Consider the following 26,756-nt stretch of genomic DNA (forward strand, 5'->3'; position numbering starts at 1 on the left):
AACTTTTCATTCAAATTTTGAAAAAGAGCGAAAGAGCCGTTCAAAAGAGCGGCTCTTTTTAATGAGCGAACGAAAATGAGCGGCTCCTAAAAAAGAGCGGTTTTGCCCATCTCTACTTCATACATACATTCAAATTGTGTTTGCTTCATATGATACAACATTTTGCGTCGTCCCATATTGCATATTTATTTTTTTTTTGTATTTTCGAAAAAATACGGTACCAAATTTCGCTTCGTTTGTTTTTTTTGAGTATTTTTGAAAAAAATACGGTTATTTGTTAAAAGTTTTAGTATTTCCCAAGAATAAACACTAATAAAGTGAAAAAGCATACAATATCTCGCATTATTTGATATCCATATTACATATTGTGAAATTTTAAGTATTTTCGAAAAATACGGTATTTTGTAAAAATTGAATTAAAAAAAATCTATTAATGTGAAAAAGCAAACCAAATTTCACTTCGTTTGATACCCATATTGCCCATTTTAAAAATTTGAAGTAATTTCGAAAAATACGGTAATTTGTGAAAATTTTAGTATTTTCAAAAAAAAAAACTCTAATCGAGTAAAAAAAGCCCGTCGGTTGTAACTATTTTTTTGTGTTCATAAGGATTGTACATGCAACGTGTAATTTTTTTTTCACAACGGTGCATGCTTTTGTATGCGATTTTACCATCGATTTATTTGCTGTGTAGCATTTTTATTGATTATAAATTACATAGTTCGACATTTTTGAAGTTGATGTCAGTAAACGCATCAATTTCGTCAAGGTATGATAGATTTGAGCCCCCTTAACACCCTCCATTCAAAAGAATTTAATTTTATTGAATTTGCTGATACTCAAAATAGTTAATTTCGGGTATAAATGATAAGGAGTTATCTTGAGCAATCCCTTATTTTTGCTACCCCCACAGATACAGTCATCCCACATATTCGGAACATCCACAAATTCGGAACACTTTTGTGGTAATTTGTCAATAGCATGCAGATGAAACTTTTCTGTCGGCCCTACTATTTTTAGGACCTTTATTTGGACATTCTCTTGCTATTTCACAAGTAAAAGTAGTACTTTCTAAACAAAAACCTGCCTTCAAAACTATTTTATCCACAGCAGCAAAACACTCCCTCCAAATTGCCTGTTCCATGATTGTGAGATGTTATTGTGCCTCCCACACCTGAATTTAACTGATATTTTCACAAAAAAAAAGTTATTAGACCATTCATAAACCATTACTAAGCATGAGTTTTATTGGTTTCAGAGTGTGAAGTCATTATTTTGTAAAAAAAATAAGTACTCCTGGAGAGAAAAAAAAAGTTTGTTTACATCGTAAGAAAAAAGTTTTCAGAATTTGTGGATTTCAAGGGTCAATGTTTTTCTTTAAAAACTTGATATAAAACGCAGAAATGTACAGCCGGTCTATACATAAATCGAAAGATCGTAAGAAAAGCTTTCACATGAAGGTAAAAGCAAATCATTATGTTCTATTAACGATTTTCCTGATTTGTTGAACATTGGCTGATTTGTAAACTGTTTCGAATATGAGGGATGACTGCACAATGTTAACAAATATGATTGTTGAATATTACCTCTTTTGCCTTCCTCACCTTACTGAGGAAAGGCTATAAAATCACTCGGAAATTAAACTTCTTAATTTGACGTCCTAGACCCACCTTCATGTATACCTATCGACTCAGAATCAAATTCTGAGCCAATGTCTGTGTGTGTGGTGGGATGTTGATCAAAAAATTGTCACTCGATTATCTCGACATTGGCTGAACCGATTTTGTCCGTTTTGGCCTCATTCGATCCGTCTTGGAGTCCCATAAGTCGCTATTAAAAATTATGCAGTTTAGTTAAGTGCTTCAAAAGTTATGCTAAAAAAACGATTTTAGCAAAAGTCCGGAAGATTGTAAAAAGGGTGGTTTTTGTAAGAAAACCCGTCATGCTATACATTTTCAGAAAGGTATTTAAAAGACCTTTCCAACGCGTTTAAGACATTGAAGATCTGAAAAATCTTTCAAAAGTTAGAAGCACTTAAGTGTTATTTACGCCCTTTTTGCATCTTGAATAGCATCCTTAAAATGTGAGGAAGGCGCAAACCACCTAAGGGTGGATTAAGTACCGTTTTTTATGTGATTTTACCTCAATTCACCCGAAATATATGAGATTACATACAAAAAGATGAAAAATTTACTTATTTTAAGAGTTAATATTTTTTTTTTCGGCCTCAAAATCTGTCAATATTCCCCGATGTAATATTACCATGATTTTTTTTGAACTGTGAAGATGATGAAAAATTGCAAAATAATTGCTCATCTTTACTTAAAATGACGTCAACATTGCACGAGATTTCATCAACCGTCATGTTGTAACGCGTGTTCTCACTTTTTTTCTTGTTGCTTTCACTATTTACAGTGTGGTTTATTATTATTCACCCCGCCACCATCAAAAGTGGTCGACTCGTCACTCTATGGAAATTGGCGGGCGGAACTGATAAGAGATAGTGGCGATAATTTACAATAAAAGTGGTAAAAACTGCTTATCATCAACACTTATCGCGGGGCTTCCTCTCACCGTGTGGGAATTGCGCCGTTTTCAAGTGGTCTGTTTCACCCCCAAGTGGCGCGTCTATTGTTTTTAAAGTAAACAGTAATAGTTAATATAAAGTGGAGCACTTTTTCTGCTAAATTCAATCATAAATCAATATCTCTTATCTAAAATCACTTGAAAGGCGAAAATAGTTCACACTTTAGCAAATAACCCTTCTCAGAATCCCAAATGGAAGTGAAATTCCCGACCGGGGGGAAACAAAAAGTTCGTCGACCACCAACACCAGTTTGCCGACGTCAACAGGAATTCCCTCGGTTTTGAACTTTGAATCTTTTTGCGTCCGCTCACGAGATTGTGTGTTCGCCGCAAAGAAATAATCATTTTTGATGAGGGGAGGCACGGTTCGCGAATAAGATTACGAGTCACATGCGCACACATGTTTACGGACGGGCACACACCCGAGCTCACGAGCACGGGTCAGGATTTATGATAAGCCACTCATTCTACCGGCTATAGATAATGTCCGTCAGTTGGTGGTGGCAACAAACAGCAATTATTTTAAATATATGAACCGGTACTGCTGCTAAGCTCTGGGAGAGAGATATGACGACTTTAAATAAATTTAAATGAGCTTTATTAAGCTTGGCATGTTTGTCAGAATTACTTTCCTGTTTTTTTGTATTGTTGTCGGGATTTCTGGAAGTTTCTTGTTTGGGATTTTTGAATTATTTTTTCTTTTCTTTGCAGAAATAATCGATTACACACAATTATAAAGATATCATTCCGCGAAAAAGCTTATGTAAATATACTCCACTTAATCCTCGTTCACAGATAGTGCGTACAAGTACTTCAGATATTACTAATCCCTTTAGTTAACAGCCACTGCGCCATGACTAAAGTGCAACGCTGAATTTGCCACATATTGCCACTTGGAGTTTTTTTTATAAATCAAACCAACCTATATGTAGGTTAAACTTTGTCTACACGGAAAGCTCTGTCAAGCTAAGTTTGTTTAATGAGAAACTGCCAGAAAAAATAAATTCTAGAAAAAAATTTCAAAAGCTCCTATCAACATAGGACTATTTAAAGGTCTCTAAATTTATAAAAACAAGGGTTCTAACCAAAATAGAAGAAAAACGTGATTTCTCAGTATACAGAAATTCCCCACGAGAACAGCATGATTCGAAAAAAAAGTTCTCTGATCGGGAAATAATGCGACCCGTATTTTTTTCTTTAGCCATTAGAGTGACCTACACCGTGTTAGGGTGGTCCCCAAAATGGCAACTTTCGTTGATTTTCGCAAATTATTTTGTTTTTTTTTTTTTCAAAAATCATAACTCCGCGCCATTAAAATCGATTTTAGCTGTCTATAGCAAATGAAAGGTTATTAGATAGGCTTTTAGGAAAAAAATAGTTTGAGTTTCAAAAATCTAGTCTAACATTTGGAAAGGGCGTATGAAAACATAAAATGCTGTATTGAAGTTCTCGAGACCAAAGAGTCTATGTCTGATTTTTTTAATCGGATTCCTCGCCTCCCACAATTGTGGAACACTTGAATTTAACTGATATTTTCACAAAAACTAACTTAATCCACCTATGTGGTTGGAGCCTTCCTCACTCATTACTAACAATGGCTGTACACAAATTTCATCTATTTGTTTAGATCCGGAATATAAAAGTACATAAATATCACTGAAGTGGCCATATCTCGAGACAGGGTTGCCAGATCTCCAATGTTTTGTACTTGTTAGAAAGGTCTTTTGATAAACTAACCAGCGATGGGTAGGACAGTGGATCCGGACATAGTTTACATACAATTAAATGAGATCCGGCTTCCAAAAAGTACATCAATATCACTTAAGTGGCCATATCTCGAGATAGGGTTGCCAGATCTTCAATGTTTTAGACTCGTTGGAAAGGTCTTTTGATAATCTAACCAACGATGGATCGGATGATGGACCTGGACATAGTTTACATACATTTAAGCGAGATCCGGATATATGTGAAAACACATTTTTATACATATAACTTTTGAACTACTTATCAAAACTTCAATCTGTATAAAACTAGATCTATGGGACCCTAAACCAAGTCGAATGCAACAAGTTCGGGTCAAATCGGTTCAGCCAGTGCCGAGAAACATGAGCTAGTTTGTTGGTCACATACATACATACACACACATACACACAGACATTTATTCAGTTTTCGATTCTGAGTCGATATGTATACATGAAGGTGGGTCTACGACGTTTTTATTCAAAGTTCATTTTTAGAGCAGGATTAAAGCCTTACCTCAGTGAAGAAGGCAAAAAGTTAACAGACCATTCATAAAACATTACTAAGCATGAGTTTTGTTGGTTTCAGAGCGTGAAGCCATTATTTTGTAAAAAATAAGTACTCCTGGAGAGAAAAAAAGTTTGTTTACATCGTATGAAAAAAGTGTTCCGAATTTGTGGATTTCAAGGGTCAATGTTTTTCTTTAAAAACTTGATATAAAACTTAAAAATATACAGCCGGTCTATACATCAACCGAAAGATCGCAAGAAAAGCTTTCATATGAAGGTAAAAGCAAATCATTATGTACAATTATCGATTTTACATGATTTGTTGAACATTGGCCGATCTGTAAACTGTTCCGAATATGTGAGATGACTGTACCAACAGTTGCGTCTTTCAAAAAGGTTCTCTTTTCTTTGGACAATAAAAGGCAGACAATTTCGCCAATTGTCAACGACAGGAATATTTTGTAAGAGCATATACCCATTCCCATCACTCTAAGCGGTGGCGTTTGAAAGATGCTCGACAATCCGGGGTGTTCCTTGAAATATATTAAAACCAAGTACACCAACCAGTAGAGCAGCTTTTTGTGAAAATTTCTGTTTGATTTGACTTTTACCAAAAGTTATTCCTATTTTTTTCTAAGCATTTTACAAAAATATTTCCAAAGCCTATTCTCGTCTGACAAGTTTGTTATATGAAACAAACTTTTAGGATTGAGCTCCTTTGTTCTTCGCTCGGTTTTCATCTGGCCTTCGCCGAGAATAGGTAAAACGTCAACTGACTCGGGCCGTTTGTTTATTTAATAGCGCTTGCTGATTAATTACACGTATCGGAATTATTTTCTACATGAAAAGCTAAAAAAAAGTGCAAGAGAATGTATTGCCGATAGTTGGAAACAATTTGATATCTTAAACGCTGTGAAAACATCATCAACAACATCATTGGTTATGGCGACAAAAAATTACAAGGCAGTAAACTGAAAACCGCTCATTCATTCAATCAATCAAAAAGCGCAAGAATAATTCCAACTCTCGTTAATCATCAAAACGTGATCTCTTTCAGGCGCGAATGCTTGTTGATGATTCAGTCAGGAGCATTCAATTAGCTATACTGTATAAAAAAAATTTTTCTCCACGAGAGAAACATGAAGAAACACGATTCACAAGGTAGTGTTACAAACGATGGTAGAAAGTTCTCGATGTAGGCTTGATTGCACAGTGAATTATTGATTGAAAGTTTTTAAGACTCACTCAACTGGTTCTAAATCAAACTCATTAAACCTGTCCAGTACTGGAACATGACTTGCACATTTTTCCAACTTTAATGAACTCATTCACGTTTTATCCGGAAGATCTTGGACGTCACCGCGCGTCGTGCTTTTTTTATTGTTTACAAGTGCAAACTTGTAGGAACATGTCGTTTCATCGCTCGTAACACAAATACAAACAGTTCCACTTATATACTAAACCGCCAGGTCGACATCATTAGAGTAGTTGAGCGAAGGTGTTCCACGAATCGTACCCCCAGTTGGAGTTTATATTGTTTGTGCTAACAGTAGCAGGTTGACCAACATCGAACTTTTCAAATGTACTCACCAATAATAACAACGTCCTTGTAGATAGTATCCATACTGATGAGGTTCCTGCTGGCGATGATATCCTTCATTTTGAACTAGATTTTGTGATTTTTTTTTTCGTCCTTTTCCGGGCACACTGACTTACAATTTTCCTAAACTGATGGGCGATAACTTTCTCTTTAGAGCGAGCAATTAAAGGATCAATCAATTGCAAAAAATTGCGCAACCTTGCGTTGCGAGAATCCTTTCCACAATTTTCTACACAGTAGAACGCGGGCGGTTTTTCCAGGTCGCGTTTCACGTTACGATAATCGTGTAACAAAACGAGGGGAAAATACTAAAATTACGAATCTTCCTTGTGCTTTTCTTCCTGTGGCCGGCGTTATATCACTCGAACTCGTTTGCTCGTTTCTTTGCGCTTTCTTGCCGCTTTTTTTGTTTCAAGTGATTCACACGACTCCACGGTCTGGATTCATTCGCGGCCGGCACTGGACTATGGGCTCGCGGCGTGCTTCCCCCGTTCTTATATGTAGAGTTATTCGCGCGTCCATTCGCGCTCGCACAAATACCACCACAAACCCCCGCGAACTGATACGAGTCCTCCTCGTGAGTTAAGTGGAAGCACAAATATACTAGCACAGCCGGCGTCGAGCACGTTGCTTCGAGCGGGAGTACATAAACGGAGTTCAAACCAATACAAAGCGAACAAGACGAAAGCTTCAATCGGATGAACGGAAAGACTCTCCAGGGAGGGAATATTATCGCGCTAAATTGATAAGCTCAAGTTGTAACAACAACGGCAAAAAATCACCGATTCATGCTAATTACCGACAGAGATAGCCTAAAATCGATATCTTTGCGCACCACACAAGTGGTCCGTCCCCACGGGGCAAGTCACGCGCGATTAGTATATCGAGACGGTGACGTAACGGATAACGGTTTGATTTATACTATTAGTATTAATGATAACAGCGCGCGATAAGTGTTTTCGTGCAGAAGTTGGTCACGTTGTGAGTGGGTATCTGAAAAACAGAAAGATAAAAAAAAAACAATTATTAAAATCAGCGTTACAATGCAAAAACAACTACAAGACCCCTTCACAATGTTACTCCCCCAAGTGATAACAAATCTTCGTCTTCTCCTTCTTCATCGAGCGAAAGTGTCTGGAAAATAACGCAAGCTTCGTCATCATCGCCACCCAGTGTGTGTCCATGTAGCAAAGACAAAACGAGCATAGTTGGGGAAACACCAGCAACAGATTATGGAACCGGTCTGGCGCGGCCGGCATCTGTCAGCCGGTTCCCCAAACTTTCCAGAATGAACGCGATGGAACAAAGCACGTGCTTGTTTTGGGGTGGTTGAACAAGGTTAGTTGCGGTTACTATGTTTGCAATTATTGACTAAATTCAATTTGGCTAAAGAATGTTGTTATTTTGGTCCACTAAAACATGTCAAAAAAATATTTATCAAAAAGGAGATATGTTTGTAAAAATCGATTACACTGATTTAAAAAAATTACAAAAATGAATTTAATTCAATGAATAAATATTAAAACAATTATTATTATTTATATATCTTCGATTTTTATCAGAGTGTGAAATTCCATTTTGAAGACAACCTGGTGCACACAATTGATTTGGGCTTTTTGTAGATATTTGAAAAGTTTAAGATTGCATCCTTATTATGTTAAGAGAGACCATCCATAAACCACGTGAACACTATTTTGGAAATCTCAGACAGTAAAAATAGGTACGATTTAAAAAAAATATTCCTCACAAAAGTTCAAATAGAGCTAAAAATACATTTTTTGTTTTGAATGACGAAAAAATGCCAACTTTTTAGCTGTGCTCAGTGTTGCGATCCTCACGCGCTTGTGAGCGCTCATTTTGCGCTCATTCGTTAGGAGAAGCACTGCGCGAGCTAGCTCACGTTTGCTCCGATTTTTTCAGCTCGCGTTTGCTCCACGCTTGCGCTCGCGCTCTTATTTCGCTCACAGAGCACTCATTTTAAAAGTATCGCAAATCGTTTTACATTTTTTACAATGTTTTTTTTTTAATCCTGATTGAGTTTTTTGCTGAAGGCGCAGCAGGGCAGCGGAAACATACTTAGTGAACTTTTTTTTGATATAGTAATTGGAATAGCTTATTTTCATTAACTATGTTTTTGAATAATAGGTTGGATTTGCAAGGGTTAAATTATTTTAAAGACTACCAGTCAGAGTTGAAAGTATAAATATTTTAGAAATAATAGGCCTTATCTTAATACAAATTGAGGTAAGCAGTGACAGATGCTGGGAGAAAGTTATGGGCGACTTAACAAAAGGCCCTAAAAACCATAGAAAAAATTACAAAGCAATTCAAGGCGAAAATTATGGTAAGTTCGGTTCAATGTTGTGCTTGATTGATTAAAATAGAGTGCGGGTCGAAATGAGCAACCATTAAAAAAAATCATAATAAATCGTTAAGTGATTGGAAACGGCTGATCATTTTTAATAAAGTTAAAAGGACTATTAGTTAAATTTCTTTTTCTAGAAAATAAGGTAGAATTTTCCGAATATTATGGATGATTGTTACTCTTTTAAAGCATATTTCTGGGTTTTTTAAGGTACAATAAACCAATTTATAATTTTTTATGTTTTTTTTAATCCGCAAATTCAAAGTATTCAAAGTAACACCAAAAAATCAAAAATTAATTTCATTATTGGACCTTTGAGCAGTTCTCTACGATTTCGGTCTTTCGATTTTTTTTTTTTTGTATTTTTTAATCCGACTGAAACTTTTTTGGTGCCTTCGGTATGCCTAAGGCTACCAACTGTACGGATTTTTTCCTTACCGTACAGAATTTCGACCCTCTCCGCGGATTTTTAACAGGCCGGAATTTTTGTACGGATTTTTTTGCATAATACGGATTTGTACGGAATTTTAACAACTTTTAAAAAATTGAATTGCTTTTTGGATTTGGCCAATGCTTTTGCTAATTAGACATTTTTATTAAACTGTAAGTTCAGTTCCAGATTTTCTTCAGTTCAAAGTTGACCATCAATAGTTCGAGAGTTTTTCTTTGTAAAAAAGGTCCTATGAACTATTGTCTTTCTTATTTAAAAGACCTCATCAAAGAAAACTCTACAATTGTTCTTTTCAAATTCCTTACAAAACATATTTATCCAATAAAAGATCCAAAGGCTTTCTAAAGCTTGTGAAAACCTGTGAACATTTAAACTAACGAATTTAGAGTTTTTTTAAAGGTCATATAAGCTATTATGTTTCACAATAAAAAGTCTAGAATTTTTTTCGTGTAAACACTGTGAACGATATTCGTAAAAGTAAACATGACATTCCGTAAACTTTTAAACGTTTAACAAAAAGATGGTAGAACAAAAAGATTCAGTTTAGTAAATTGCGGTTTATTTTGTGATTATTTTTATACATAGAGTCATACAAGCACTCTGATAGCAAAGTGAAATTTGTTAGCTGCAAAAACGAAACAGTTTTATATTTTCAATTCTCAAATTCAAAATTTATCAGTTTTTTTTTATCAGTTATAGTGTCATATCGGCAAAGTGTACGGATTTTTGCTCAGCAAGAGTTGGTAGCCTTAGGTATGCCCAAAGAAGCCATTTTGCATCATTAGTTTGTCCATATAATTTTTCATACAAATTTGGCAGCTGTCCATACAAAAATGATGTATGAAAATTCAAATATCTGTATCTTTTGGAGGAATTTTTTGATCGATTTGGTATCTTCGGCAAAGTTGTAGGTATGGATACGGACTACACTGGAAACAAAAAATACACGGTAAAAAAATTGGTGATTTTTTTATTTAACTTTTTATCACAAAAACTCGATTTACAAAAAAAAACACTATTTTTAATTTTTTTTTTATATGTTTTAGAGGACATAAAATGCCAACTTTTCAGAAATTTCCAGGTTGTGCAAAAAATCATTGACCGAGTTATGATTTTTAATCAATGCCGATATTTTCAAAAAATCGAAATTTTGGCTGCAAAAATTTTTTAACTTCATTTTTCGATGTGAAATCAAATTTGCAATCAAAAAGAACTTTAGTGAAATTTTGATAAAGTGCACCGTTTTCAAGTTAAATCAATTTTTAGGTGACTTTTTTGAAAATAGTTGCAGTTTTTCATTTTTTAAAATTAGTGCACATGTTTGCCCACCTGTGAAAAAAAATATTTTTGAAAAGTTGGGAAAATTCTCTATATTTTGCATTTTTGAACTGCCCTTAGTTGCTGAGATATTGCAATGCAAAGGTTTAAAAACAGGAAAATTTATGTTTTGTAAGCCTCACCCAAACAGCCCACCATTTTTCAATGTCGATATCTCAGCAACTAATGGTCCGATTTTCAATGTTAAAATATGAAACATTTGTGAAATTTTCCGATCTTTTCGAAAACAATATTTTCAAAATTTTCAATTCAAGACTAACATTTTAAAAGGGCGTAATATTGAATGAATGTTAAACATATCAAAAAATAAAATAAAATAAAAAAAAAGTTTTTTTGCAAATCAAGTTTTAGTGATAAAAATTTAAATAAACAAAATCACCTATTTTTTACCGTGTATTATTTTTTTCCAGTGTAGTCCGTACCCAATACCCATACCTACAACTTTGCCGAAGACACCAAAAATCGATCAAAAAATTCCTTCAAAAGATACAGATATTTGAATTTTCATACATCATTTTTGTATGGACAGCTGCCAAATTTGTATGGAAAATTATATGGACAAACTAATGATGCAAAATGGCTTCTTTGGGCATACCGAAGGCACCAAAAAAGTTTCAGTCGGTTAAAAAAATACATAAATTAAAATTGAAGAAAAAAGACCGATTTCGTAGAGAATTGCTCCCTTATAAAAAAATTAATCTCTAACACTTTAAAATAAACATAATTACTCAATAAATTAAATTGTTTGCACATATCAAGCAATACAATGTTATTGGTCAAATGTGGATTTTTAAACAAACAGTGCATTTCTTCACGTCAATGTTTTTTTTTTCAAATCCATTTCATTACTTACCGTAAACCGGGGTGACTTTGATAGGATTTCAATTTGTTTTTAGAATATTTTCCAACAGGTAAGGTTTTTCTCAAGATTATTATTTTTAAAATATGTACTGGGGTAGACTACACAAAGTCCATGCACTATTTCGGAAAAAAAGTTTTTTCAATAATGTTTAGAAAAATAGTTACGTTCAAAATTCTTAGTTCTAATTCCGGGGTGACTTTGATAGACATAGTTTTTAATGTTAAAATCATATTTAAGACGTACAAACTTTATTTGTACGCTAATTGTACCATCACTAAAGTAGCTGATATAGTTTTTAAGAAAAAAAAAATCAATGTTTATATTTAGTTAACTAAACGTATATGCTTTTTAGCAAAATACATATAAATTTTAGGTAAAATTGTTAAAAAGTCGGAATTTTGCCTAAAATTTGTTAAAACTAGTTTTGTTTATAAAATTATTGATTTATATTGCATTTTATACTGAATTCAAAGCACGAATCACAAGTTTTCACATTTTAACATGAAATTTGTTCAACTAAAATTGCCTATAAATTTGGAGATTTTTTTAAATTGTGTTTCAAAAACACATATTATTTATTATTTACAAACTTTTTTAACCTTCTCCTAGTGGAAAATTGTCCAAAGAATCCGAAAATCTATTCCGTTTTCCGATTAAAAATCATGTTCGTTGATAAAATCATGACAATTTGAGAAGTTTAAAATAATGACTTTCATGAATATTTTCTTAACTATGGTTAACTAACTTTTTAAACTTGTCAAAATTTTATGAAAAGTTCTTCTTGAGGTACTTTGAACACTTCTCTACCACGGTCAGTATGTTTCTAAACCATTCCTTACGTATTTTAATTGTACTCTTCATTTTGCGGAAAAATCGCAAACCTATCAAAGTCACCCCGGCTATCAAAGTCACCCCGTTTTACGGTACTTTTGTTTGTTTGACCACTGTCTTATTTGTTTTCGCCGCATGTGCTGAGATAGTTCTAAAACCTCATGACTAACGCGCAGCTATTTCAACAGGAAAAAAATCTGCCAACACGGAGAATAAAGAGTTCCTAAAATCGTGAACAAGCGTTCATGAAAATGGAAACCACGAACAAAGTGTTCAAATTTCATGGTACGTTTTTCAAAATCCATGGGATTTGAACACTTTGTTCGAGGTTCCCATTTTCATGAAAGCTTGTTCACGATTTGGGAACTCTTTTTTCTCCGTGTAGGCTTCATCTATTAAGTACGTCACGCCAATTTGAGTTCCTAAAATCGTGAACAAGCGTTCATCAAAATGAAACCACGAACAAAGTGTTCAAATTTCATGGTACTCTGTTTTTTCTCCGTGTGTCAGGAATACATTTTGGGAACTAAGAATTGATGTCTTTATGAAAATTAACATCTTTGTCCAGAGTTAGACCAATATTTTAGACGTATTTTTGAGGTTTTAGGTTATATATTAGGTTTTTTAACTTCAAATCGAGAATAGTCCTCCCAACAACCTCCAGGAGGAGTTTCCGAGGTGCATGCAAGTTGCATAATAATCCCCTTCTTACCCACCGTGATCTGTTAAAACACTTTTATCATTAAATATCTTCTTGAAACATACAGGAGTGATTGGGAGTCACCTTTTCCGTTGATTTAATAACTTTTCTGTTATATGATTTTTTGAGATTTTCTACATGAAAGTAAGCCCTTAACAAAACATCATAATGGCAACAAAATTCTTCAATCTTCACCATCAATCAAACAATCCTGGAATAACTCAAAAACCCATAACATAGCGTGATCCAGACCACGTTGATTGACCGTAAATAGCACTCCGATTGTTTATCAACAGTGCGCGCGATTACCTAAGAACCAGGTCCCGATTTACGTAAATAACCAACCACACCACACTCGTTCTAGACGAACTTGACCCATTCGGGCAGTTAATGGCACTTGTAACATTGCTCGCAGCGGTACAGTTGTTACACGGGTAATAACGATCATGTGCACCGGCCGCTAGTGCTACTACACACTAATAAACGATCACTCAGTTTTATGGCTTTTGACCTAAAGTGCCGGTAGTAACGGCCGAGAAGAACCTTTGCGCCCCTTCCATTCATCAGTGTGAAGTATATGGCGCTTCGACGTTTTCGTTACGTTCAAACGCTAGCGAATCACGTTTTTGGTTCCGCTGGGGTTGATTCAGTTGACTGAACTGTACAAACATTGTTTTAAAAGACGTTTAGATTGGAATGAATGAATTGCGTTCCTTTTTAAAACGAAAGTAGTTGCTTCATTGACATTTTCAGTTCTAACGTTATAACGACATTGTTCATGCTTTCAAATTGATTCTGAGCAGCGAAATTATCATGTACTCATTGATGATCTTTTGAGAGCCCGAAAACGAGAAAGAGAAACTCAATCATTTAGCGTTTTTTTGTACCACGTTGTTTATGAATCAGAGTCAATATTTCAATCCTGTATAAATGTTCAAGAAGATTCCTACGTAACAATCAAGCAACACAACTTTGCACGCGATACCTACTCGCGATGACCAGACAACCTTGGCTATTCTGCAAGCAGGCGCTCTTGTCAGAGCAGAGCCTCCTGCGATAAAGTAAAGGCCACCGCCACCACCAGCGATGAAGATGATAAAGAAGCTATAATTTGCATATGTCAAAAAGAGAAAAGACCCTATTCATGTAGCAGTTTGATAATAACTTACTTATTTTTAAATTATTTTTCAAGAGTGGTTTTGGCATTAATGCGCTTATACTCTAGTTAAATAAACAATATTTGTTTAAATCATAAAACCTTCAAATGTATGTACATGGTCAGGGTCACACAACTACTAACCCACTGGAATAGCAGTAAATCCAAAAGTAAACTTGAATCAGACTCACGTGAATTTTGAGAATATTTAACAGCTACATGTTATAAAGTGATTATTTTGGGTTTGTCACACGGCAGTGATAATTTCTGTAACTTTTTCGCGCAAATAGAGTATTAAATTAAATATTAAAAATAGGATTAAATTTGAAAACTTTATGAACTCCGTATTTTTAACAAACAATTTAAGATATATTTTAAAATTGACTCATAGTTCGAGTATCTGATTGAGAACGTCAAGTTCTCTCCCTCAACAATATGTCACGAACAAAAGTTTACACTGAAATCGCAAGTTATCGCCAAGGTGCAAAAATTAACGCGCTGTTAACTCCTCGTCACGGCATTCTTCCGCAAATTAGTGGTAAATAATTATATCTTTACTACCCCCAACAAACCACACAAACACACATCATAAAACGGTTTGTATTTGTGCAAATCCGTCAAATTCAGGCCGCCATCGATCATTCTAGTGGTGTGTGCGAATCGCTATAAATCGCGCGAACTCAAGTTCAACCCAGCAGCGTTCGACAAGAATCGACGACTCTGTTGTATTATATATATTTTTTTCAAGTGCAAAAACCCGTGGAAACAGGTTTTTTAGCTTCAGAAACCGGTTGCATTGCTCCGAAGAGTGTGTAATAGAGCCCTTATCGGGAAGGAAATGAGTGAAACTGTTACCGAACAAATCTGTGGTAATTAACACGCTAAATTAAAGGTTCTTTCAATATAATCATAATTTTCAAGTCCATATTTTTCACCCTTCTGATTGAAATTGTTTCGAAAAATAATGTTTTTAAGCATTCTCAATTTAACGTGCACGTTCAGAATCTAGAACGTAACGCACAATCGAGATCAAATTCACCGAGATAGAATTTCAAAACACGGTGAGGTAACCGACCCTATTGGAAATGCAAAGTAGGAAACCCGCGGTGCGACCGGGTGCTGGTGACCAAGCGTTTAAACTCACTGAATCATGCGGAGAACCGGTCCCGGCGATTTTTTACGGGCCATTGGTTGATTATAATCGACCAAGTTCACTACTCGACATACATCATTGCACCTGTGGGGGAGGGTCGGGGTTTTTGGGGAAATACAGGTAGGACGGTGGACTCTGGGACCTCTGGGATGAAATTTATGCAAATACCTGTGCCGGGGACGCTTTCACAAACACACGTGACCTTGTGCGAAAGCATGTTTTTTGTGGGTGTAATTGGAAAACAAAACGATTGAATTTGCAAGCAATACCAGTTTTAAAATGCCAAAAGGTTAAGGAAATACGGCGATTGAGCGAGCATTTTTTAAAATATTTTTTTCACTCTCAACACAACATTTTTTTTTCAATTACAAAAACAGCCATACGGCAATGTAATATCAAAATGCTGATGGGCTAAGACATACAAATGTAATTAAAATATTTAAAATTGCTTATTGTAGATTATTTTTACATCAATATTTTCTGTTTTTAGCATTTGAAATCAGTGCAGACTACTGTTCAGCTCATTTCTTTGAATTTCTTTGAACTCAATTGATCACCTTAATTCCTTTGAAATTCTTAGAACTTTTTGAAATTCTTCGATTTTTTTTAAATTTCTTATTTTTTTAGAATACTCTGAATTCCTTTGTATTTCTATAAATTTCATTGATTTTTTAATTTCATGAAATTTCTTTAATTTTAATATTTTTTATAACTTCTTTTAAATTTCTTTGAATTTAATTGAATTTCTTTCATTTTTTTATTTTTTTTAATTTCTTTGAATTTTATTGATTTTTTTATTGAATTTCTTTGAATTTCTTTGAAATTCTTTTAATTTTTTTGAATTTCTTTGACTTTCGTTGATTTTTTCTTTAATTTCTTTGAATTTCTTTGATTTTTTTTAATTTCTTCGAATTTCTTTGAATTTCTTTGAATTTTTTTAAATTTCTTTGAATTTCTTTGAAATTTTTTGAATTTCTTTGAATTTCTTTGAATTCTTGAATTTCTTTGAATTTCTTTGAATTTCTTTGAATTTCTTTGAATTTCTTTGAATTTCTTTGAATTTCTTTGAATTTCTTTGAATTTCTTTTAATTTTTTTGAATTTCTTTGAATTTCTTTGAATTTCTTTGAATTTCTTTGAATTTCTTTGAATTTCTTTGAATTTCTTTGAATTTCTTTGAATTTCTTTGAATTTCTTTAAATTTCTTTAAATTTCTTTGAATTTCATTAATTTTTTTTGAATTTCTTGAAAATTCTTTGAATTTGTTTGAATTTAAATTTCTTTGAATTTGCTTGAATTTAAATTTCTTTGATTTTATTGTTTTTTTTTTTATTTTCTTGATATTTCTTTGAAGAGTGTTAGCAGCAGTGCCGGGATGATGATTTTTTGTGGTGTTCTTTTTATCGTAATCGTGTTCAGAGTCATAATTGGCAAAGGGAGTGCGTGGTCGTAAAAAATATTCGGAGTGAAAAGTGTGTTTTTTTGTTTGCCTTTTGATTCGCTTTTTTGTCGTGAATTGTGTGCTGCGACGAGGCCACGCGCTTGCCTTACTGAATTATTTGTGTCTTGAGCGTCATTTTCGTTGAGTGTTTATGTGTTTCATGTGCTTGTGTAATCTCAATTAATTGTTTTTTTGATTTTTAAATCCTTTTCTATACTAACGTTGTTCGGAAGGCACGGCGTCGGGTAAATTGTGTATACATTTTTCGAACGAGGTTTTATTTTTTACGATGAAAAAGCCATTTCTAACCAGAAAGCCCTTCCCAAAACATCGTTGCTCGGAAGGCTCGTTGACGGGTTATGAAAGTCCTCCCCATGGCTTCGTAGCTCGGGAGGCATCGAAAAGCCAATACCTTATCCTACTAAACCAAAAAAATATTAATCACGTGATGCTTGAAGGAGATGCTGTGGATTCAACGGTCTCATCAACAGGTATATAGCGAAAAGCTGTATGCTTGATGAGTCTGCAACTTCAACTATCAGACTAACATTCCTCCCTTTCGTTGAACTGCAGGCTTCTTGGGAGGGCGCCGGTATTGACTAATAAAGTAGGGATCTTCAGAGGTTAAACAGTGAACGGATGGTTGGCTCCCACTGATCATTTTTGATTCATTGTTTAACTTCAGCTGATCTGTCAATAACGGAGAAGCAGCTCAGTGGCAGTCAACCATGCTCATGCTCATGCTCAAATTTATTTGAATTTCTTTGAATCCAGGGGTGATAGTTCATTGGAGTAAAAAGAGGTTCGGGTGCTCTTCCAATTTAAGCCTTTGGACTCCTAGGTTCGAGCAGAAACATGCATTAGATACCGCACAACTTTAGCTTCTTTTTTTAACGAATGTGGAAATTAATTTTCTTTAATAAATTGAAAAAAAAAATCTATTTCATGTTAATTGTTAGTCAGAGACCAATATTCAGACAAATTACTCCCAGTAAGTCACAGTGCACCCCATGATGGCTTCCAAATGTTCCAACGTACGCTAATGCTGACATTCCTTGCCTGCATAGTACAATGCATAGTATATTGGCCATCCCAGGCCATATGCTGATGATGCCCGTTAATGATAATGTTTAAATCAATAAAATATTGCACGATTACTGCTGAATCATGCATGTATGTGTGTGCAGGTCATCAGAAACGGCTTATCCGTGGGACACAATCGTCCACTTATTTCGCATGTATTTAATGACAATAGCACTACTTCAATATAGTAGCAGCTAGCGGCCAACGGCACACAAAGGGCTGAGGAATTGTGCTGGAATGTGCAATTTAATTGCTGCAAAAAATTGCAATCGTGCTCCGTAACTTGCTCGATATTGTTTGTTGATTTGAGTCTCATATTTCATTGTTGACATCGTTTTGCTGGGTGATTGCTTTTGATTGCTAGGAAGCACAAAGTAAGTCGTAGTAACTGTTAAGTATTGGGTGTTGGTGTTCAATTTGCAAAAAAAAACTTTTATTTGTGTCATTCTGGGTGTAAGCACTTGTTGGTTCACACGGCATTTGATATAGTCCAAAACCCGGAAAAATGTCAACCGTCGTCACACTTGTTCATCGGTTATAAAATTCATTCTCCTGCAAATATTTCCTCCAGTCATATGGCCTTGGAAGGAATCCTTTCATACATATGGGAGTGAGGACGACCCCGGGTTCATGTTTTATTCCACCTTGACTGTTTTCATGCTTCAATGGGTAGCACATATAAATATACCAGTTCACGAAAGGATCGCTCCTAGTGCCGCAGGTTATCCACGTTTTGTGTGGCATTGGGTCATGGTATATAATACACTTTAAGTAAATTGAATTGATAATTGTTTCAAATAGTTCCAACTTAAAACTAAAAAAAACACCAACTTATAAAAGGATTTCAGCGAAAAATATGTATGATCAGAAGAATAACAACACAATTTTGATATTTGTCGACATATGTTTGCAATAACGGAGACGACATTTCTTTCAGTGTACTCCAGGCTAGCACGTGTTGTTTTCCCGCCAAAACTAACCTCAAAAACGTTTCCAAATTAAAAACAGCTCCATTACACCACTTCTGTCCACCAGATTGGCCCATTACAAGGTAAATCTTGTGTTTTCAGTTGACCAGCCCCCTTTCTCCTCCTCCTCGGCGCGGTTATTCTCTAGTCAAAGCAAACTTTAGCACTTCCATTTTGCCATTTAGTGAAAATAACACAAACTAAACACACTCGGCGTCGCGGCGCGGTGCTGTGCCACACGTCTAGAGAAATGTTTAATTTTGTACACGCGGCAGCCAACCACAACTGGCCAATTGCAAAAAAAAGAGATTCCTTTGGCTTGACTTGACTCGGCTTAATGTTGGCTGGCTAGACAAGTAGCAGCGACTGTGTGCGACATTAAACTGTGCACTTTGGTTTTATTTAAAGCTGGTCAAAGTCGAACTGTTTCTTTTAGTAACAGTTATCAAATACGAATTTTATTTGTAAAATGATCAATTGTTGACAAAACTGTGAAAATTAGTCATCCGGAGCAATTTTCTACGTAAAGGAAAAAATGTGTAAATTTGAAATATGTAAAAATTTATTGTATAAAAAGTTAAAATTTGATAAAACAAAATAAGTATTGCATATTTTGTTGTCACCAACACCAATTTTGTTGCATGAATATAAATAAAAGTGTAAATTGACTATAAGACTTCTAGTTAACTAAGTTTCAAAACTATTCAAAGTTTTTTGAGAACTAGGGGAAATTCTCGTATGTGTGACAGATTAAGCACTCGCTCCTAACTCCATCCAATTTGATGATTTTCACTATTTAAAAAACTAATTTTGCAAAACTTTTGATAGAAACTTGCTTGCTCACTATTGAGCTATTTGTCACTCGGTTTCAGTTAACAACGCTTTTAATTAGCTTTAATTGTATGTCAAAGTTCTGACCTGCCAACATTAGAGGCACGCTCTAATTAGATGCTGTTCCCCTACTTCTTGAACACATGAATACTTCTTTTCCAAGGCAAGTATGGTTCCATTCCATTTCGTTTGTATTTAAGAGCGAGTTTTTCACCAATGTGTAACAGGTCGTATCGAGGTGCTCCGATTTGGATGAAACTTTCAGCGTTTGTTTGTCTATGCATGAGATGAACTCATGCCAAATATGAGTCCTCTACGGCAAAGGGAAGTGGGGTAAAACGGGCATTGAAGTTTAAGGTCTAAAAAACATGAAAAATCCTAAAATTGCTCGCATTTCCGTAAAACTTCATCAATTCCAACTCTCTTAGATGAATTCGAAAGGTCTTTTGAAACCCTTTAAAATGTGCTATAGACATCCAGGATTGGTTTGATTTTTTCTCATAGCTTTTGCAAATAACTGTCAAAAATGGTTTTTTTAAACCTTAATATCTTTTTCCAACAGCCTCCAACACCCATACTCCCGTAGGTCAAAAGATAGGTAATTTCATGGACTATAAGTAGGCTTAGTGATTTTTCACGCTCGAAAATTGCAAATTTCACGGGGACCTCCATTTCAAAACACCAAATTTCACGCAAATTTCGCGGAACTTGAAAAATGTTAAAATAACTCTGAAAATCCTATGTTTAAATCACAGAAACTACTTTTTATGCTTCATTATGTATTATTATGTAAAAAAAAAAAAATACTAAATTTGAATGCGACAAAAAAATTCTTCCAATTAAAAAAAAAACCTCCTGGTTATTGGATGGGCTCTATATATTTTTTGAAACAAAATGAGTAGGGCACGCGTATTCTCATTTACTGAACTGCTCTTTTAATATTCGACTAACAAAGCTCAAATGTTTTCGCTAATTTGCTTCTGTTATATCATTTTACATTTTATTGAATTTCATATCAAAGCTAGATTTGTTCAGTCAAAATGAGTAAAATAAATAGAATTTTCTGCGTCATTTAGCCCATTAAACATATTTTTTAAGGGTTTTAGCTCATTTTTCAAAAACTAAATTTATAAACATTTTGAAAAAATAATATAATTTTTAACAAAATCTTAATTTTTATTCTAAATGAGAAGAGAAAACAAAAAAGGAGTATTTTTTAACTTTCAAGGGAATCATCTACCCAAATAAACAAATATCGTTAAAATTTAACAGGCCCAAAAAAATTGTTGTTTTTAAAATATGATTCCAAAAATAAAAAAAATACTCTTAATTTTATTTTGAATAAAACAAACCTTGATTTTTTTAATTTCTTTCAAAACTATACCTTTCAAATAAAATAGCACTAAAATTTTTAGTACAGCGAATGAAAATATTACTAAATTTTGCTAGTTTCTAAAAAACTAAAAAATCTCAACATTTCTTCAAATGGTTCATATCAACTTGACACACATATATAATCAAGCTTTTTAATTGAAAACTAATAAAATTTCTTTTCTTTTTGGGTGAAATATTTATTAAGTTGTTAGGCTAGTACAAATTTTATTAAAAGTTTTTGTCTCCCCCCCCCATCCCTTCTAAGTTGGCCCGAAAAATCAGGGGACAAAAAAATATTTTTTCGAAAAACTTAAACATTTCAATGGATCAGCTAAAATAAATTTTTAATTCATTCCCCTGCGTTTTTCATTCCATTTTTAGAATGTTTGGGATCATTTTAAAAATGTTTGGGTTGATTTAAAAATCTTTCGAATTTTTGAAAATTTTCGATGTTTGTTATCGCAAAATGTTTTTTTTTTTGCTAAAATTTTTGTTTTCGTCAGATCTTACATTTTTTGAAAACTAATGATTGCAAAACTACTGAACTAGTGTAAAATGCATTTTAAAACCCTTTTTCCATGCAAATGTTGAAACTATGGCTTGTTATTTCAACATTTTTATTTTTTTATTTTTTTTTTTGCCCATATTTGCATTCAGGCTTCACTGAACACCACGATCTGGTGCGCCGCGGTGCGGTTTTCGTGTCACTCAAGAAACCAAACCGAGCTGTTTATTGTCACACCATAGCAACTGTACCGAAAGCACCTTGGTACTCCACCGGTGCACCCAAACCAAGCTTCCCATGCGCCAGTGTCAACGCACACCGCGGGTTTGGTTTTCTAGCTTCGGCTCGAGCCTGAACCCATTGTGTGTTGGTATTTTGGTTCATCGTACCAGCGCACCACGACAATCTCGGCTCGTCGCCTCGGTTGTGTGTCTGGCACTCACCCGAGGCATGAACCCAGCGTGCCGTGGTACGCGCCGTGGTATTGAAACCGGTTTGTACCGCCAGCGCGTACCACGGCACGTACCTCGGCTCGTGCCGAGTGAAGCACCTTGGTTTATAAGCTGGGTTCATGCCTCGGGTGAGTGCCAGACACACAACCGAGGCGACGAACCGAGAGTGTCGTGGTGCGCTGGTACGTTGAACCAAAATACCCTCGGCTCGAGAGAGTCGGGTACGGGTGTAAACCGAACAAAGCAGGCGCAAAGCAAACCCGAGGGACAAGTGAACCGCGTGTACCGCACGGTGCAGGGAAGCTTGACCCAAACTGTATACGAAGGATGCAACTCAACATATGGTTGATCCAAGTAAACCGGAGGCGACATTGTTTTGATTGAGGTTTGTCAGCTATTATTCACAGCTTCGGGATGGCCTGGCGGTTGTTGTCTCCGTCTTTTATCCACGAGGTTCATGGTTCAAGCCTGAATACAAATATTTTTGAGGTTTTTTTTTTTCAATATTTGCTGTCAACATTACTGATTATATACATTTTTTAAGTAACTTCTTCGAACCTGCGACGCTTTAGTCAAAGAGTTAGAAAATTGAATGGATTTTTGTAGTGGAATAGAGAAAACGTTCCATATTATGCAGGCAGGTTTAAGTGAACATGCCTATTTCAGGATTATATGCACGAGAAGTTATAGTTTATATTTCATGACACTACAAAATTCTATTCCTAAAGAATTATTCTAAACAAATAAAAATCATTTTAAAAATAAAATAATAAATGTCGAGATTCGAACCATGAACCTTTAACTTAATATTGCACTGCCTTTGACAACCAAACCATTAAGAACTGTTGAGTTCGGTTGGCTTGCTAGGCATCAAGAGTTCAAAACTTCTCCCGTGTGGTAGGCGCAGAAACCATGTCAGTTTAGTGTACCCAATCCACACCACCGTCACACCAAACTTCGGTTTCGGTGCACCGATCAAGCTACCGAGCTGTGTCGGGTTTGAGTTGTGACGAGAAATGGTGCGGATAGAAAAACCGGTATCATAGCAAACCGTTGTCGCACCCGTCAAAAGGTAAGTCTGTTTGCATTCAATGATTCGAGAAAATTGATAAATTTAACGAATTTCACGCCGTCTACGAAACCGTCAAAAATCATTAACCTTATATTTGTAATAAAACCAGGGTATTCACTCGCTTAATTCTACAGTAGTTCATGACATTATTTTTATTCCTTTTTGAGTTTGATAAGTTATTTTATGAAAAATCGTTACATTTTCATACAAACATAAAATTTCACGGGATTTCGCGGAAAAAGCCAAATTTCGCGGATTTCACGCTGTCCGCGAAATCGTGAAATTTCACTAACCCTAACTATAAGCCTACGGAAATAACTTTTTGGCCAATCGCAGTTTTTCTCACAGTTTTTCGATTTTTCTATAACAAACATTTTACAACGTTAGTTTTTGCCCTGTAGGCCGTCATAGCGGCACTTTTTGATCTCAATTTTGTCATATTCGGAATCCTCGGAAAATTTCACGTAAGTTAGAAGTATTGGGGTTGTAAATTTGATTGGAAAAAATGCCATTTAAAATGAATTGAAATATTTTTTATCATTTTGTCGGATTAGGGGTAAAACAGATATTCGCCTACTTAATACGGCATTTGACGTATTGATCACAGGATAAATAAGATCTATTTCTTTTTTTCGAAAATGTTTTATTTCATTATTTTTGAAATCAAATTTACAACTCCAATACTTCTAATTTACGTGAAATTTTCCGAGGATTCCGAATATGACAAAATTGAGACCAAAAAGTGCCGCAATGACGGCCTACAGGGCAAAAACTAACGTTGTAAAATGTTTGTTATAGAAAAATCGAAAAACTATGAGAAAAACTGCGATTGGCCAAAAAGTTATTTCCGTAGGCTTATAGTCCATGAAATTACCTATCTTTTGACCTACGGGAGTATGGGTGTTGGACGCTGTTGGAAAAAGATATTAAGGTTTAAAAAAACCATTTTTGACAGTTATTTGCAAAAGCTATGAGAAAAAATCAAACCAATCCTGGATGTCTATAGCACATTTTAAAGGGTTTCAAAAGACCTTTCGAATTCATCTAAGAGAGTTGGAATTGATGAAGTTTTACGGAAATGCGAGCAATTTTAGGATTTTTCATGTTTTTTAGACCTTAAACTTCAATGCCCGTTTTACCCCACTTCCCTTTGCCGTAGAGGACTCATATTTGGCATGAGTTCATCTCATGCAAATCGGAGCACCGCGATACGACCTCTAGAACAAACCGAGCAATATTTACAAATACTGCCTCTTAATTCGTGTTTTTTTTTAGCAAAACTCAATTAGTGTACGTTTTGAACTCAATTTAGACTAATTGACTGCAATAAAAGACGTACTTATTCCCAGATGTAATAGTACCTGTGAGGAAGGCACCAACCACCAGGTGGATTAAGTAGTGTTTTCAAAGGTAATAAGTCCAAATTCGATTTTCTGAAGCCTCAATTAGCCTAATTTTCGATTATTTTAAGTTCGATTTTTTCGAAGGTTTGTATGAGACTTTGGATAATCGAATCACGGGCAAAACAATATTTTTTGCCATTTTTTTTATTTTCCTTAAGAGTACACAGCAACCAAGAAAGTTGTTGTCTTCTTAGCCTAAAATTTTTGAATCCTGAAATAATTTGATTTAATAAAATACAAATTTTGTTGTAAATCTAAATGGACATAGTAGCTTAGTAGATGATTAAAAAATTATATCGATAGTACTCGAAGGTTTTGAAGAAACTTAAATGTCTGTTACAAAATCTGGGTGCAAAAGCTTAAATTGATGTGCACCGTGAACATAAAATTCGAATTCTCTCAATTTAGCCAAATTTTTGTAGTTGTTGCCGATTAATTTACAAAATACATTTCAACATCTTGGATTGAAAAATTCTAAATAACTTTTGCGTAGTCATACTTAAGCTTAACAATATATTTTTTTGCGGTTCGATTATCTGAAGATTTGATTATCTAAAGTACATTTTCCAAGGCCTACGATTAATCGACATGGACTGTAACGCAAAATCCGTCCCAGCCCAGACTCGATTATTCGAAGTTTCGATTACCCGGAGTTTGATTAACAAAAAAACACGTTATTTTTTTAAATTTTGTTACTTTTAGCATCTAGGTACTTTAGAGTACTTTAGAGTATTCTAGGGGTCATATTCGAGTTCTACGACCCTATTTTAGTCAAATTTGAGTGGCTGATAGCCTATTAAATTAAAAAATGCATTTTTCAAAATTTTATCTCCGCCATTTGGATTGAAAAATTCTAATAATCCTATATGAGTAGTTTATGGTAGTTCATGAGCTCGACAATCAAAAATAAGAAAACTAAAAAAATGATTCGATTATCCGGAGTGAAACTTTTCCGAGGCCTTCAGATAATCGAGTCTGGACTATTTTTTTTACAAAATAATCACCTAATTACCAAAACTGAAATTAGGGGGAATATACCCATTTTAAGCCTAATAAACAGTCGTGTTTGAATGATGCCGGATAATCTGGAATGTTCCTTGAAATTTATTTAAACCAAGTACACCAACGAGTAGAGAAACTTTTTTACTTTTATTAAAAGTTATGCTATTTCTTTTACAAGCATTTAAAAAAAATATTTCCCAAATGCATTCTAATCAGTCGAGTGCATTGGGCCACGCCCATTTGCCTATTTTCAGCTTAGTTCTATTTTTCTTCCAGCGCTTTTTTGAGTCTGCTTAGTGCTGCCAAAATTGATGAAATTTTAAGCGAACACTCACGAAAAGTAGCGTTTATGGAGAAAATTTCTTGGCATCACTGGCTCACTCCAACAGGCGCTGCTGGTGGTGTTGGTGGACACCCTTTGTTCTTCATTTGCCTTCGCTTCTCAGTCGGTTTTCTTTAGCTTTCGATTGGAATGGGTCTTCAAAATTCAAACGTCAAAAGACTTGGCGCGTTTGTTTTTTTTATGGCGCTTGCTAATTATTTACATGTTTCGAACTTATTTTTAAAGTGAGTGACTAACTAATGTGCAAAAGTACATGTTGCCGGTAGTTGGAAGCAATTTTATATCTTAAGCGCTTTGAAATCGTTAGCGCAAGTGAAAAGATATTGATGGCGACTCTCTTCTTGCGTGTGGATGTGTGTGCCACCAAAATGATGAGAAATGGTCTCGCCAAATAGAAATTATGATCAAAAGTGCATTAAATTTGATCTTTTTGGCCAGTAACTGGCATAAATTTGCGTGCTTACTTGAGGCGGTGCAGTTGCTGGTAAGTTTATAGCCTAAATAGCATTTTTGGAGCATTAAACTCTTCATATGACGAAGATAGGTGTTTGATTAGAAAGGGTATATTTCCCCTACGTTTTTTTCAGCACGATGCTCTGCCAAATTAGATAAATACGACAAGCGCAAAAAAGGGTTCTTGCATACAATTATTAGCAATTCCGAAAAACTCGTTTGAATAGTATTTTAAGTGAAACGTTTGTTTTCCTGTTGAACTGAATAGAACTGAACTTAACTTAACTGAATTGCAAACCAAAACAGTGTCGAAAAGTATTTCTTTGCGATACACCCAAAGGAAAAATATATCTCAAAATCTGCAACAGTGGATTTGCTGCAGAAAATGTCATATTTTATAACATTTTTTGCAGCAAGCCCCTAGATCATTTTTGCCCGCGTGTAAACATTTCAGCGATCTGCAGTTCTCACCAACACATATAACGCTGGCCCGTCCCCGAGCAACACTCCAAAGAGAAGCATATGTTGGAGCTCTTTCA

The 26,756-nt window shown here is 34.8% G+C and overlaps 1 protein-coding gene across 2 annotated transcripts in view; it reads right to left on the reverse strand.

Annotated features, from left to right (window-relative positions):
- LOC120428196 (oxidative stress-induced growth inhibitor 1-like) overlaps nucleotides 1–26,756 on the reverse strand; it is a 101,606-nt gene that overhangs the window by 18,396 nt on the left and 56,454 nt on the right. The window contains exon 2 of one of the 2 annotated variants that reach the window (XM_052708345.1): nucleotides 6,426–6,563. In XM_052708345.1, the coding sequence (XP_052564305.1) occupies nucleotides 6,426–6,495 (70 nt within the window). In that variant the 5' untranslated portion in view covers nucleotides 6,496–6,563. Of the gene's footprint in view, nucleotides 1–6,425; nucleotides 7,188–26,756 lie in introns of those variants that run through there. The other variant, XM_039593177.2, reaches the window with a different exon arrangement.

The sequence above is a fragment of the Culex pipiens genome, chromosome 2, assembly GCF_016801865.2.
Source record: "Culex pipiens pallens isolate TS chromosome 2, TS_CPP_V2, whole genome shotgun sequence".
NCBI classification, from domain to species: Eukaryota; Metazoa; Arthropoda; class Insecta; order Diptera; family Culicidae; genus Culex; species Culex pipiens.